Source organism: Acomys russatus, chromosome 2 (genome assembly GCF_903995435.1).
Source record: "Acomys russatus chromosome 2, mAcoRus1.1, whole genome shotgun sequence".
In the NCBI taxonomy this organism is placed as follows: Eukaryota; Metazoa; Chordata; class Mammalia; order Rodentia; family Muridae; genus Acomys; species Acomys russatus.
Window position 1 is genome coordinate 28,775,023 of NC_067138.1, and position 16,855 is coordinate 28,791,877.

The window sequence follows — 16,855 nt, forward strand, 5'->3', positions numbered from 1 at the left end:
TGTCATGCTTCTAATAAACCATTGAGGGCAAAGCATTTCACAACTTACCCGCAGTTGTGAATGGAATGAAGGACAGATCCATAAAGGTATCTCTCATCTAAATTAAGCAAGTGCTATACCCTAACATATGCACTCTCTGACTACCATATTGGCACAAAAGATCAAGACGTAAGAGGCAAAATTTAGAAAAGTCTGCTTAACCTAAACTGCTGATATCAAGAAAGGCTCAACCCTAAGATAAACTGTTTATCATATACTATTAAAGATTGCGAATGCAACATGATCATTTTCTGAGTCAAGCAAGTGATGGGTTACATATTAAATTTGACACAACTGATTGAAAGGACAAGCTTAACAATATAAGTTTAAATCAACAAATTCTAAGAAAGATGCTTTGATGTTTTAAAAACACTATTATACAACCTACAAAAATTCAAAAGACAGTATCAAAGATGTGAGCTTGTCACTACAGATACATTAAATCTTCTGCTAATTAACCTTCTGCTCTCTGTGAAAGCGATCCAGCAGAGCTCTCCTAATGTTCCCTGGTATCCTTTGGTGCTTATCAATCAAAGCTTGAACAGCATTCTTGGTCTATTTAGGAAACAAACAAAGAAACAAAAAAACGCCACTGTTGGTTCAGCCTCAGCACAGAATATCTTGTGGGGTCCTCACGGAACACTGCTTGCAGAAGAACTCCCTCCCCGCTCCCCCAACACACACCCATGTCTTGGAGGGTACTGCCTCTGCTTTCCTCTAGCTATTTTGAGTATTTTAGGTTTCGGGGACTTGTTAGGTGCTTAGTAGAGGGAGAAACAGGAAGACAGTGTTCAGTGGGAACAGACCCAGTTTTTCATAGCAAAAAATCTTCAAGATATGTTCTGTTCAACAACACTGATACATCTGACAGAACTGACCCATAAGCATACCTATTTTTGTTTTGTTTCATCTTGCTTTGATTAAGACAGGGTCTTGCTATAATAGACCAGGCTGGCCACAAACTCACAGAGATCTGCTTACCTCTGCTCTATCCCCCAGAGCTGGGATTAATGGCACATTAATGGGACACTACTATGCCCAGAAAGCTTGCATATTTGCCGTCATAATTCAAAATGTTTTCAATGAAATCTCACTCACATAATATATAAAGGTTGGAATAAAAGTCATCATCAGAACACACAATCCGCATGTGCAGTTCAGTGGTAGAGCCACTTGCTCAGCATGAGCCAGGCCCTGGCTTTGATACCCAGTGTCATGGGACAGCAACAACAAAACCTATATGCATCCTACTTTCTAAGTTACTCACTAACATACTGCTTATTGTTCTTTTTTCAGTTTTAGGCTCTGTAAAAGCAGAATTCCAAGCTGAGTAGTCTTTTCTCATCCTCACAATTCCTCATCTCTTTGCAAGATTACTGATAACACCAACATTTAAAAATTCCTCATGACTTTCTGCCACTCAAACAGTGTTTTCTTACCTCTCTGCCTTGTAAACCTCAAGGCTTCCACAGTCACTACACAACACCTGAGTTCTAACTCTTAAGGATCAATTCTGGCTTTGTCCTTAACTCTAGTTCTTATTATTAAAAATTCAGATATAGAAACATATTTATAGATTTCCTGCAGATGCCTATGAATCTATCCCTGGCTTCTAAACACTAAATTCTGTAGTATATCCCATCCAAACTCGCTCACGTCAGTAAAAATGTCTCTGGGCCTTGCCAAATGTCTCCCACTGGGCAAAGTTACTGTTTAAGAATTTCTGGCATATGATAAATAAACAAGGAAATTTCAAAAAATTTAAAACAGAAACCTGTTCTAAGACTAAGAAAGCAAACACAAATTACCTTTTCAGCTAATTCTTCTGCTGTTATCTTTGGGTCATATGGAATGGGATCACCTAAGTAGGTCCGCAACTTCACAGGAAAGCCTCCATACATTGGAGCAAATGGATAGCGGAATTTTTCATATAGCCACTTAAATAATCCTGTTTAAAAGTAAGCAAAATCACTTTTATTGGACAAATATGCTATGCATATAACTGTACATTTTCTAATTAATTACACAAGATTTACAGGAAGGTGACAAAAATATCATCTCTTAGCAATTAATATGTGTATGTGCACACGTGTCTCTTAGGATTCTGAAGCTGGGGGCTGAATCCATTGCCTCACACGTGTTACACAAGTGGTCCTCCATTGAGCTATATGACCAGCACAGCATCCCTTAAAAGTAAGCTTGCATCAGCTGTAAGAGATGCAGAACACTGGTACTCATAAGGATGGACCCTAGAGACTGTCGAAGGAACATACAAGATTATTCCACACTTTGTACTCAGTTTTCTCTATAAATCTAAAAAGAAAAACTAAATCAACTCATTAAGACCAAGTGACATTTTAAAGACATAAGACTAGTAAAAGACGAACCAGTTCCTATTACTGCACAGCAAAGGCTGAGAAGCGCCAGCAAAAGCTGCAAGCTGAAATGTTCAGGGACACACAGCAAGTGTTTCCATGGACAACAGACAGAGACAAGGGAGTACAAGCACAGTTATGCAGACCCACACACTGACCGACTAGAGATGACTATGTTTCAAATTCAGCAGGAATGAGCTGAAAAGTATTAAAAATAAATAAGTGGAGAAGGTTAAAAAAACAAAACAAAACCCCAGCATAAACAAGATCCAAAAAGGTGAAAGTTTCATGAAATATATAGTTATATACTGAAAACACTGACTACATATAAAAACACAAAATGTGCTGTCACACCCAAAGTAACACTCCCAAAAATTAAAGTTAGCCAGTTGTGGAGATGTATGCCTATATGTCCAACACGGGGCGAGGTGGACAGAAGTAGGCGGATCTCTGTGAGGTCAAGGCCAGCCTAGTCTACATAACAAGTTCCAGACCACCCAAGGCTGCACCAGTGAGACTGCCTCAAAAATGAATGAGTGAACGAATGAATTAGTAAACAAATTGAATAAAGTTGAAATAAAAGACAATACACACTTAGTTTAGAAGTGCTGAATTTTAAAGTTATATAAGATTGAAAAGCAGCCAATAGAATTTTGAAAGTAACCTATAATAAAAAAGCCCCCAGAATTCAATAATAATTTCTGATTTAGCATTATAAAAAAAAGATTAACAGAAAGTTAAATAAAATTTCCAAAGTTAAATGTAAAAAACTAAGTTAAAAACAATAGCAATTTAAGGCTAGCTATGGGGTTTCTACGTGAATAGGAACAGCAACAGTTACATAAAGCACCATCAGCTGCACATGATATATAAACCACAGGTGGAAAACAAGCTGAGTTTTCCAAAACATTCCAAAGAGAAACAAATCCTGAGTTTTATTCTTACAGCAATATTAAAGTAAATTTTTAACTAGTAAACTAAAGACAGATAAAATAACTTATCAATGTAACTATATTAAATAGGATAAACCAAAGCAAATGACATCCCCATCTTCTTTAATGCCAATCTTAGCTTACTATGTAGGTCATACAATTTTAAAGCTAGTTTCTTCAGTTAATAGAACATAAATGTGTTCTAAACATTATCAACATAGTTGAACACTGTAAAGTTTTTAAAAGTCCTTTCAAATAAACTTTAATATGTATATAATATTCTTAACAAAAACACAGTCTCTCTCAGGAACTCAGGAGGCTGAAGTATGAAAATCACAAATCTGAGGCCAGGCTGGCTATACGGTATAAGAGTCTCAGTGTCCAGTCCCCACAAAACAAATGGCATTACTTACAACCAACAGTCACCAGGTATAGTAGTGCATGCCTTTGAGCTCAACACTCAAGAGGCAGAGGCAGAGGCAGATGGATCTCTGTGAGTTTGGGGCCAGCCTGGTCTACCCAGTCCAGATGTAGTGTAGGACAGCTAGAACTACACAATAAGACTCTGTATCCAAAAAAAAAAAAAAAAAAAATCCCCAAAAACAAAAAACAAAAACAAAACCACAACAAAAACCCAAAAATTTTCCTAATAGGGTTCAAAGCCCCAAATGTATTAGCTATTATACTATAATTAAAAACCATATGAATAAGAACTTACTTGTTCCTCCAAGTGATCTAAATCCTTCTCGAATATTTTGTGTAAACATAGGAATAATGGGCTAAAGAAAAGAATTTGAATTAAAAAGTAAATATATAAATCCACTTAAGGTCTCCATTGAGTCACTACGACAAATTTTTTGAGGGCACATTTGAAATCCTAAAAATAGATCTGAACACTAAAGGTATACCTAGGGTGGTGTGCTTTATCAGACTAAAGTTGACTTGATCATTTATGAAAATATAAATTGGAAAAGCCATCCTCTAGTTGTAGCACATATTTCATCTACCAATGTTCCTTATAGATACATCTTAGAAACTCACAAATGTTATAATACTCATTAATTTCATTAAATAAAACGAATGTGGGAAATTAGTTTTACTTGTTCCTTAAATAATATGCTCATGCTCATGGAAGTTATCAGATGAAGATACTCTGAAGGTGTGGTGGTTAGTGAGAATGGGCCCCGGGGCTCATAATGTGAACTCTCAGGCCCCAGCTGGTGCGCCTGCTTAGGAAGGACTAGGAGGTGTGGCCTTGTTGGAGGATGTGTCACTGAGGATGGACTCTGAGGTTTCAAAAGCCCACACCAGTCACAGTTAGCTCTCTCTGCCTCCAGCTCATGGATCAGATGTGAACTCTCAGCTCCTTCTCCAGTACCGTGCCTACCTGCCTGCTGCCACGCTCCCTGCCATGATGGTCATGGACTGTAACCCTCGGGAACTGTGAGCCCAAAATGTAATGCTTTTTTTTATAAGCTATCTTCATCATGGCATGGTCACAGAAACAGAAAAGTAACTAAGACAAAGGGAAACTATATATAAATTTAAATGATAGGTTTCAGCAAGATGTTCTCATGGAATTAGTAACACAATATTTTTATGAGTCCAGTAAATACAAGATGTTCAGTATCAATGAATAGTGTATATAAGAATTTTTAAAAGTGTATAAATTAACGAATTTAAAATAACAAGTTTATAGGATGTTCCATGAACATCAATGGTTAAATGTGATATTTAATAATAGACATGTTAGGTAAATGTCATAAAATAAGAAAATATAAAGTATCATACAGGAAGGTTATGTTATTGTAAACAGTAAATATGTCAAAATACTTTCATATATAAACAAATATTGAAATAAATGTTTCAAGTAGATAAAGCTACGTGTACGTGTGTTCATGTTTCATATTATTTACAGAACTATATGCCTTTACCTGCAGAGTTTTAGATAATGATATTGTCTTTTTCACTCAGTTTTAGAGACTAGAAAACACAGGATAAACTTCATAAAACTTATCCTCACATTGAACTAGCTGATCACTTGCTGTTTCTCTCCTCTTACCAGAGGAAAGACATCTAATATATTTCAGGGACAACTAATACATGTTTCGTTCACTCTTGTATCCCTCGCACTTAGAAAAGTACCTGTAATAGACGAGATAAAAGGAAGTTATGGATGAACTAAATTAGAAATGAGTAAATAACAGAAAGGCAATGCTTCTAATGAACCATGTTCTATAAATACAGAGGTCATAATCAAGCAACAGTAATCTCAACACTAGAAAAAGCAGACAAAACTGCCAAGTGAAGGATGTTTAATTTGATGAGGTTAATTTATGAAACTAAGGATGATAATGGCACTGAATTCTTCTGTAAATGTCCACTACTATCTACGAGATTACAAGTTTTGTAAAGTGGATAAAAATCCTAAAGTTTTAAAAGTTACATTCCAAGGATTGTGAACTCTGAATGCACAGAAGAAATGGAAAGCTGCTCAGCTCAGATACACTGACTGCCTTTCTCTCTTAACTGTAACTACTGACCATGTATACAGACAGTCATGATTCCAAAAGCCTGTGGCACAGTGTGCACTTCATGAAGATGATTTAGCTTCGACTCATTTAACTGATTTAGCTTAAGTATCTAAACTTCTGAAGCAGAACATTCCAGAAGCCACTTCATAGAAGAAAGCTTGCCCAACTTGGCTCGATCTTCCACGTTGTGTACTCTGAACCTATGTTTTTTGAGTGCAACAAGCTTCCATTAGTACGAACACAACACTAGCTTATTACAACTTGATCTTGTACAATTATTTAACCCTTTCCTTGTACAAATTTGTATATGAGACAGCTGCATAAGTAAAAATATAGGACATATTAAACAAGTTGCTTATGAAATCTAAGCCTTATTTTCATATGAAGAGTTGGGAGAAGTATAATAATTAACTTTATATCAAAAGTTTTTATGGATAAAGTAACACAAATAAACAATTCTTAAATACAATGTTCCTTTGTTTTACATTTGTTATTTATTTTCAAGTAAATAAATTAATTTTTCTCAACCTAGATGTGAAGCTACCTAAACAGAACCTTCAGAAAATCACAAAATAAAGAGTAGGATATGGTAATTATAAGTCTGTCCCACTCAAATGACCTTTTCATATTTTCTGCTGATATTCTGTCACTACATTTGGATCCCACTTTTAGCTTCTTTTAGTATGTCCAGTTAATTTTTCAAGTTATTCAGGGGGTAGGGGGCAGGGAACATTGTTGAGGAATCAAACTTAATGCCCAGCACATGCTAAACAAGTACTCTGTCATGAGTTACGCTCAGCCAGGTAGTCCATTCTTAAATGTAGCTAATGGTATGTCCATAGTTTTAAGTGTTTTCTCATTGTTTGTGGAAGTTTGATTTGAACTATCAAGGGACAGTTATCATTTAAAACTATGCAAATATTTTGCTGCAAAGTTTTCCTCACATCTCTTAAAGACTCTTTCAATCTTTGATGTCCGCACTCACTGTGAAATAAAGTCAGGGATGGCAACAGCACCGCTGCCTGAACTGCAAGCTGCTCTGCGGCTGCCTTGCTGCCATCAGATCTCTTCCATCCCTCCATCTCTCTCTGCTGAGTCTCCTCATCTGTAACATGAAAGCAGCAGTTCTCAACTTTCCTAAAGCTGCCACCCCTTAATACAGCTCTCATGTTGTGGTGACACCAACCACAAAACTATTTTCATTGCTCCTTTCTAAGTGTAACTTTGCTACTGTTATGAACGGTAATGTAAATGTCTGTGTTTTCCAATGGCTTTAGGTGACCCACGGGCTGTGAAGCACAACAGTCAAATATTCCATGTCACTCCCTTACCATGCAGAGCCCTGAGACAAACTCAAAAGTGCTACAAACTGTCAATCAGAATATTGGCAAATTCACAGCATTAAATTTTATATTTATTTTAAATTTATAGAAGGCTACCTCTCAAGTTTTTGGAATTTTGTAAAAAGTTACCATGAAATTTAAAAATCTAAAAAGTTTTGTCATTTCTCTTTCAAGTCTCCTAAGAGATATACTACTGAAAACTATAAACATACTGGGTATGCTGGCATATGCCTTTAATCCTAATACTCAGGGAGGCAGAAGCAGGGGGATTGCTGTGAGTCCGAGGCCAGCCTGGTCTACAAAAAGCAAGTGCAGGGCACCCAACACTACACAGAGAAACCTTGTCTTGAAAAACCATAAATAAATAAATAAATAAATAAATAAATAAAATAAAAAGCCAAACAAAACAAAAATCCAAATAGCTATAAACATAAGGATGAAGAATTAGAATTCCATGATAAACTTACAAGCCTCAGAATTATTTTTATCTTTATCTGAAATTTATATTAAAAAACTGTCTTTCAAAGTATAAACTTAAAGAAAATTTATGTTTTAATTTAGAATTATTCTGTTTTAATTTAGAATTGTGGTTATTCTTACTTTAAGAGATTGCATTGATTATTCTTAATTTTGCACAGCTACATGCAGTCTTTTGTATACCATATTACAGACAGTTACAGTTCTGATTTCCACATCTGTGCTTATAAAATTCTTTAGAAAATGGGTAAAATATGTTATTAGTCAGTTTTCTTTATTACTAACACAACAAATGCATGAATAAATTAAAAAGCTTTTTGCTGAGCTAAATAATCTGTGTTTAAAGACAAAAAATTAACTCAACAAATCCTTAAACCCTTCTCAAAGAAGATCACTACACTAAGGATTTAAATACAAAACCCCTGAACTCAAAGAATTTATAATCTTCTATAGGACTGTACTGCTTAAACACATGTTACTTAAAAAGTTAGGACACAGACTAATTTAAACTAGAAGCCCATGCCAGAGCGCTATACAATGACTTCTAGGAATCACATATAAGCACATGCACAGGGACATGAGAGAAAAGAACTACTGAGCTCTTCGGAGTATTTTGTTTTACTGTAAACTTTGTAATTCAAACATAAAAATATCATTCTTCTTTAGATATTAATCTTAAGTTAGAATGAGTCACCCACAATCTTTTCTTTTTTTAATCAACAGTCTAAATTTACATGTTGCACAGTCAAACCAGACACAGACTGGTCTCTAAAATCAGCAACCAGAAACGCTGAAAGTTACTGCAGCTGACTCAACGTCTTGGCTTAAAGAAAACAGCAAGAGTCCAGCAAGGGACTGCAATGTCCCCTGCTGAAAACTAGTGTTCCTTAGGATAAAATGTGATATGGAAAGCAAGAGACTAAAAAACTACCAAAAGCACATTTTCACCATTTGGTCTAGGAAGCACGGAATTACAGTGAAATCTCCCAACTAGATCTAATTTTATCGGTGACATCATTTGGAAAGCGCTTTAAAAATATCTGTCACATCACTGTCCATTTCTTGTCATTATAGTATAAAACAGCTAATCACATTTGATGAAAAATGACATTAGTCACATAGTACACGTGTGGGTATAAAAACCGACTACACATGAAGAACTAATGAACCAAATTCATCCATGAAACACACCAACTCATTCCTGTCAAAGTTAGCAAAGGCTTAAAACACATAGAATGAGCCGACTGTATCCTAAAAGAGAGTAGCTGAAAGGATGGCAGGCCTGTATACACACTTGCAAATCTAATCATGAAAAAAGTGGAATTTACAACTCAAAAATATAACCCTGTTGGACACTTGCCAAATTTCTAGATCAGTTCTTGTTTTTTAAGATGGCCTACAAATTGTTATACATACTAACATATATGCTGTTTAGAATAAGAGAATCTGGCTTCATATACTTTGACGCGCTTCCTAAGCACTTTTTTGAAATTCTACTAAGCTTGGCTTGAACAGTTACTGTGGTATGACTCACCACTTTTGCATCAATGGCAACCTGCGCAAAGCCTTTACGATGACCCCATACGATGTTGTAGGTCTCGTCGCTGAGTAAGGCTTCTCGAACTCCACCCGGGGAAATAGCTAACAAGTGGCCACTCCTCAGGATTTCAACACACTTCTCTCTTGGTCCATGGAGAGCACAAAATACATCAAGTAATAAACTAAACCCTGTTAAAAAAAAATAATAATCACAAAGATATATCTTGATCTTGTTCAATTCTTTCAGAGCAAAATTCACCATGATCTATGCAATTTACTACCCGTACTTTTATAAACTTTCTTAAGTGAACAGCTCTTAAGGTTTAAGACCAGTTTCACCTATTTATTAAGTAGTATATATCTTACTGAACACCTATTGATTACTTCCTGACTGATCAGTTCCTTACTTTGGCTACTTTACATTTTCACACTCTTATTAAAACTTAAAACTAGCATGAAAAATGAGGGTTCTTCTCCTCATTTTACAGATGACAAATCTTAGGCTTAAGAGTTAGGTGACACTCCAAAGTCACACAGCACTCTGCTGTCCCTGCTGCACTCTGACAGCCCTAAGAGCCTTTCACTGAACTTCAAGCCAAAAACCTCATCTCCCACTAACCCTGTAACAAGGAACCACCTGAGATAATGCAAACCCAACTATGTTCAGCCACACCAAAATTTAGCTAAGACTATAAACAACTCTACTGAAATAAAATGTTGACTGATGCTAATCCTACAGTTAAATTTTTATAACAATAACAAATATCATTGAGAGTTTTTAACCAACTGAGGAAGGGTATTCAATTCAGGAACAGCTAATTCCAAACTTTAATATTATACAGCTTTCAGATTGACTATTCCTGCATGAAAGACATCCTGTCAATAAAGAGGTACTCTAATAAAGACCCTACAGCAGAACTTTATGTGCCTGTCAGTGTACACGTATTTTCCTACTTGAGACTGAGAGAACTTGGATAGTTTGTAGCACTGGGCAGACTAACATAGCTTCCCATTGCCTTAAATTGACAAAACAACATTATAAGTGCCAAGACTTAAGTAATGCTTACCCTGCACGAAAACTGCACTGACTTAAATCAGACGTATTCTCAAAGTAAATGGAAGGGAGGGTCCATAAATCACAAGATAAAATACAAAAATTCTCATGAAAAATTTTCAATGACTAAAGGTAAATCAATGTCAAAATATAGGATGAGCATAAAGGGAACTGTTTGAAAACACCAAAAATGCGTACCTGTGGAAAGGCTAGAAACAAACCTGTGCTCCATAAGAGAATAGTTAAGTAAACGCTTGAGCCGTATGATAAAACTGTCCTTGGTTGCCGGGTAGACCAGTGGTATGATTGTTTGGTAAGTACGTAGAAGGCCCTAGGTTTAATATCCAAAACCTGACAGGGGTTGGAGCCACTGAAAGACGTTAATGCTTACATTAAATCTATAGGGGAGAATAAATCCCACAAAATTGCTTGTGAATATGGAAAAATATGTCTCTTTAAAAAATCAAAATAACCTGTTATGGTGTGATAATATCCATCCATTCCCAATCTACACACAAAGTCGTCACATTCTTTCTAAAGGAAAGCCTTATATCTGATTTAACGTAGACACAAAATACAAACAGGTGTTCTAACATATACTAAAGCACTAACCATATGTATGGGAGGCACTGGAGTAGACTGTTCTTAACTCGCTGCTGGGTTTGAGTCTGGTTGCTGGGCCAGCTTTGCTTTTATTACTCGAGAGAACATACTATCAATTCTCCTGGCTTGTGTCTAGTGATTTAGTGATGAAAGAAAGTAAGATTTATTCTCAGTAATTTCATTCAATGATTTTTTAAAGTAACTATTTTATCTTAAACAATTTGACTAAACTTTTTAAAAGATATAAAGTCATGATAAAGAGACTTAAAAGGCAGTCTTCAATCTCAAGAGCTTAAGTCTATGAGGCAGCTCATACTGGAAGAGACATAAGATGTACACATACTCTTTAAGATAGTGTGGGAAAATACTCCCTGAGTATTTTTCCCAATTATGATTTGCTATTAAGCTTTAACAGCATTAAACAAGGAAAAAATATTATCTTACAGAAAATATGAAAACTGAACTACTTTGTATAGAAAAATATGTATCATTTTTAAATTCTACTTGAAAGTTCAAGATTTAGGTTAGGGATATAATTCAGGGTCAGGGCACTTGCCTAGTGTTCCGTCTCCAGCATCACAGTAAGAAACAACCAAAGTTCAAGATTTAAGACAGCTGTTGGGCATGTGTGTCTGCAGTTCCACCGACTAGGTAGGCTGAGGCACAAGGATTACTTAAGACTATAAGCTGAAAGTTAGTCTAGGTAACACAGCAAGATCCTGCCTCAGTTTTCAAAAGATCTAAAAAAAAACCAAAAAACAAACCTTGGAAAATACTGACTAAAGTTCTGTTAATAAAGAAAAAGAAATTAAACTGGAGGGCTATAGTTCAGTGGTAGAGCATTTGCCTAGCATGTGTTCATCCCTAGGGTTCAATCCACAGTACTACCAAAAAAAAAAGGAGGAGAAGGAGGGAGAGGGAAGAGAAGGGGGAGAGAAGAGGAAAAAAGGAAGGAAATATTAGAGCCAGTGGTGGGGACAGACGGATGGAGGGAGGGAGAGAAAAAGGGAGGAAAAATGGGTAGGTATAACTAGAGCTAGTAGTGGTGCCCACACCTAGAAATCTAGGACTCTGAAAAGCTAAGGCAGGAGGATTACCCACTCAAGGTGAGTTTAGGCAACAGAGCAAGACTGTCCATAAAACAAATAAAAAGTAGATGACATTTGGGGCCATTTTTTTAAAGATACATTACTTAAATTGTATAATGAGATGTTTTTCAAAAAAATTTTCCCTAAAGAGGCAAAATACTTTCAAAAAATAATACTAAAGAGAGACTACCACAATTTGTACATTTTGGAAGCTGCTAACCCACACTGCTGATTCACTCAGGAATTTAAGTTTTATTCCTTCTCAAGTCTCTGAGGGGCATTGAAGACAAGATAGTATAGTTTTACAACCGAGCTTAGTTGATTAGGGGACAAGTTCATCTTAGATTAACTTAAAGAAGTTAAGCTATTAGAGTTGAGATAGGATAGATATTGAATCTCAATCGGAAATTTAGACCCAACAAGACAGGAAAGACACTTACTTCAAAGGAGATGAATGCAGATGGCCAGTTCACTATGAATGTAACATGTATAGCACTCATTATTCTCATGATTGTCACATGGTTCTCCCTGCTGTATGTAGTTTGTTTTATACATGTGTAATAAAATAAAAGTATATACAAAAAAAAAGAGAGACTAGCACATAATTTGATCACTACATACAGTTAAATTTTACCTGGAATTTTAAAGACAAAGTGGTCAGCTACTACACGGCAAGTTCTGCCTTTGTGGATGAAAATTTTAGCCATGAAGTAGTAAAAGTCTATGGGAATAGCTCCATGATAAAAAATTATAAGTGCTGGTCCTTCCGGTATCTTTTCCATGCCATGAACTTCATAACCTGTTTGAAAGACAAGTTGCCAATACATAAAATGCAGTAACTTAAAAGCCTGTCTTTGCCTTCCTAGTCCCTTCCCCCTTTGATAGTTTCTCACCCTTCTCCCTTCCTTGTAGACATAGAATAATTTGGTTCTATAGTTGCACAGCAGGAGAGAATACACATGGCACTTGATTGAAGACATAGCAGAGCAGTGCTGGAGTCCAGGAAGGTCAAGGGATCCACCAGCAAGGGGCCCAGAAATGGGGGGTGAAAGCCAGAGCAGAGCCGTGAGCCTACAGTTATGCCTGACTGGAGAAAAGGAAGGCAGCCGAGGGAAGCTCAACCAAGCATAGGGCTAGGGCCTAGATGAGCCAAGGACACAATCCACCCCAGCATCAAGCTGGCTGGCACAAGAGGCTGGAGTGTGGGGAAAGGGTCGCTGTACGAGATGTGCCTAGGGAAGGCTGCTTGGACAGCTGGGAACAGCCAGCTACTCCAGGCTCGTGGCTTTGAATGCTTCTTAGCCACAAATGATTCAGCACCTAGCTGTGGATGCACTTACATTTTCTTGCACATGTATATTTAGCATAAGTAGGCTCCTACTATGAAGAGAATTAAAAATCTTATCTGTCCAACATACACACATACGACGATACATACAGTGATCTTGCTGCAGTTAAGCTGTCATATATAATTCTTAATTTTCTTTAAAACACAAAAGGCTATTGAGGACTTTCCCTTATTATATGAATGTTCAAGGGAAAAATGTTAAGAACCTAGCTTTTAAGAATCCATTCCTATTTTCCAGGAACACAGCTTTTTTAAAAAATCAAATCAAAGGTTTGAGTTAGAAGGCTGCTAGCCACTTGAGGGTAGGGACTTCACTGACTCATTACCAACCAAACAAAAATGGGTTACTTTAAAAAGGTCAAACTAGTGTCTCTTTGTATTTTATAGAGTCACAAAATGTTTGGAAAAATTATAGAATACATACAATCTGAGGGTAAATTTTAACTTCAAAATGTAAAATACTGAGCAGATTCTAGTATATTTTTAAGTAGTAAAAACATTATAAAGAGATAAAACTTGTTCAGTGACCGGTAACTAAATATGTTTCTAAATTATTAAAAGTCATATTTATAAGATGGATTAATGGCATGTATTTGGCCATACATATACAAATGATAAATAGACCAAAATTTTAACAAAGTTCATTGGCATCGTAAGCTTTAAGTAGCATTTTTTTCCTTCCTAAATTGATGTGTGTGTGTTTTTTAAGATTCTGAGGTTTAAAAAGCACACATTAAAATTTAATTGTGTAAAACAAAATCAAACTATAGATACAAATGCCTTTTTATTTATGTCACAGATAAACTTTTTAAGAAATGTCACTTATGCAGACAAATATCTCAACATAATAAAACATTGAAGCAGGCTCGGTGCTGAATGCTGTATTTCCTCTAAACCATAAACAATACCTAAAATTACCTTGGAGTTCCAGTATAAATAGTGCTTAAATTTACCTATATTGTCTTATCCACTCACATATAAATTCAGATTGCTTACTATATATTAAAATAAAAACAAGGTGTATGTTGGAGGAAGATGTAAATTCCTAACATGTCTCATAATTATGTCCGTAATGTCACTGGTTTAAGACCAGCAAGGTGCAGCTCTGAGACACACACATGTGTGCTGAGATACTGCCTTTTATGAAGCTCTGAGGAGGCAGAGACCTGTATTGGCCAGTGGGGAATCTAATGAGTAAATATTAGGAATTCAGAGCATCCAAACCGTATGACTGCTGTTTGCCAGACTCAATACCATGACTTCTGGCCCTGACTCCCCAGTGCAGGCCCAATGTATTACACGTATTACACAGCTTAGAGCAGGGGCAAGCAGATCTCTGTGAGTTCAAGGCCTGCCTGGTCTACATAGAGAGTTCTAGGACAGGCATGGCTACATAGAGAACCTGTCTCTAAGAAGTAAAACTAAAACAAAAAGTTTCTTTGAGCCAAGCATGGTGGCACTTGCTGTATTAGAAGTCAAAGCAGAATTAAAAATTATAGATGGGCTGGACTACATATCAAGACCTTATCTCAAAAACCAAAACCAAGTGTGTCTGGAGAGACAGCCCAGCCAACTTGTTGCTGTTGCACAGGACCTGAGTTCAGTTTCCATCACCAATGCTAAGTCGCTCACAACAGCCTGTGACTTCAGCTCCAAGGTATCTGACACCCTCCTCTGGCCTTTACCAGCACAGCCACCCACATATGCACACATACGCATAGATAGAGAGATGACTGATTGATAGATAAATAGATAGATAGATACATAGAAAGAAAGAAAAAGAAAGAAAGAAAGAAAGAAAGAAAGGCAGTTTAATCTTGGAAAGCAGCAAGAAAAAGCAGTCACTATGAAATAGAAAGAGGAAGGTGAGGATAGAAAGAGGTCTAAAGGAAAAAGGAGGGGCACATGTGAAGGGAACGCACAAGGACTGCTTACAGGGGCAGGAACAGCAGGGGTAGAGAATGGTGAGAAGAAAGGGAGGAGGCACTGAATAAGAACAAAGGACATTGACAGTTACATGTGAAAATGTCACAACAAAAGCTAGTGCTTTGTGTGGTAAGGAAAAGAAAGGTTGACAGTTGTAAGCAATTTTATAGATGTTTTAAATATCAATTTTCATATTTCAGTTTATAATAATTAAGAACTGTGTGATTCTTGAACAGAAATAAATATGTTTAGGAAAAATCATCTAACAACATACATATACATAATACCTGTAAACAGATCAACAAGGAATTGTAAGCATCCCTTCCATTCTATTTTTCTGTAACTTCCCAATCCATAAGCAGACATGTGGTGTCAGTGCTACACACCAAGGCAACAGAGACTGCAGCATCACTGCTTACCATGCCAGACAGCCGCATGTCCATCCCACAGAGTTGCCACTGTTTTCCTCGCACCATCCCACAAATTATGAGAGTAGGCTTCTTTTAACATGTTCTTCCTCTTATAGATATGGAGGAAAATAATAGTAAGGTAGAGAAGAAAGATAGTAAAGTACGGAAGTATTAAGAGTATCAACGGGGTAAAAACCCACAAGAGATGGTTTGCAAAATTCAGATAGTCCTCCAAGTGCTCCACACCCAGCCACTCTTCAAGAATATGAATCATGCAAGTCATGTAGGGCACAGGGTCCTGCCCTGCAGCACAGGTTTGGTTGTTGTCCACCATTTTCTTTAGATGAGAATTCCAGATTCTGTCTCTTTCTTCACTGCCATATGTTTCAACTTCAACGCTACAAGGGGAAAATAATGCAGTTATTGTCTTCACAGCAACAAAGTCAAATATTTTAGTCTACATAAGTGCTATGGAGAGTCTTTTTGTTGTTGTTTTCGAGACAGGGTTTCTCTGTGTAGCCTTGGCTATCCTGGAACTCATTCTATAGAGCAGGCTGGCCTCAAACTCACAGAGATCCACCTGCCTCTGCCTCCCTGAGTGCTAGAATTAAAGGCGTGTCCCACCCCCCCACCACCCCCCACCTGGCTGGAGAGTCATCTGTAGTACCAAAGATGAGTAGTGCATTTTAATGCTTAGAAAAGGTTTTGTCTACAAAATCATGAAATGGGTTGGGTTTGTCTTTTGAAATAACTTGCAAGCTGTGGTTAAGAGGGAAAAGCTGCTGCAGAGTGAAACTGCAGCTCAAACTGGTACTCTAAGTCATTCCTTCCGCAGGTCATGCTGAGCATTGTGCTTTTTATGCTGGAGCTAACAGTGTCCTTCACAAAGGACGGCATGAGTATCTGATTCAGCCCAGTCATCCAAAGCTTTGGGAAAGGATGACATACACATAGATGTTCTTTTATAGAGAAACAGATTTACAGAAGAGCTTATCCTCTCTTTTGATATTACAAAACTTTTAAAACTGCACTTTTTATCTTACAGTCACTAAAATTTCTATTAAAACATAAATGACTGAAAACATAGCCACCAAAATATTGTATGAGAGGAGTATGGTGGTGCATGCCTGTAATCCCAGCACTCTGGGAGGCAGACCCAGGTGGATGTCTGTGCTTTTGATGCCAGC

General features: G+C 36.8%; 1 protein-coding gene across 2 annotated transcripts; it reads right to left on the reverse strand.

Annotated features, from left to right (window-relative positions):
• Positions 1-231: 231 nt before the first annotated feature.
• Positions 232-16,036, reverse strand: Tmem68 (transmembrane protein 68). Of its 2 annotated transcripts, none has more exons than XM_051159718.1 (6): positions 15,678-16,036; positions 12,619-12,783; positions 9,235-9,428; positions 4,065-4,125; positions 1,848-1,987; positions 232-594 (listed from the first exon to the last, which is right to left on the reverse strand). In XM_051159718.1, the coding sequence occupies exons 1-6, from the start codon at positions 16,000-16,002 to the stop codon at positions 490-492; spliced, it is 990 nt and encodes a 329-aa protein (XP_051015675.1). In that variant the 5' UTR covers positions 16,003-16,036; the 3' UTR covers positions 232-489. The 2 variants fall into 2 exon arrangements, with proteins under 2 accessions (XP_051015675.1, XP_051015682.1); XM_051159725.1 differs by having other exon boundaries at positions 15,869-16,006.
• Positions 16,037-16,855: the final 819 nt, after the last annotated feature.

Bases quoted from the DNA above. Each gene is read 5' to 3' on its own strand.
- Tmem68 (XM_051159718.1), bottom strand. From the start codon at position 16,002: ATGGTGGACAACAACCAAACCTGTGCTGCAGGGCAGGACCCTGTGCCC. The intron at 12,784-15,677 runs GTAAGCAGTGAT...TCTTTCAAACAG, and splicing joins ACATGCGGCTGTCTGGCATG to GTTATGAAGTTCATGGCATG. The intron at 595-1,847 runs GTAATTTGTGTT...TTTCCTAAATAG, and splicing joins CAGAAGAATTAGCTGAAAAG to ACCAAGAATGCTGTTCAAGC.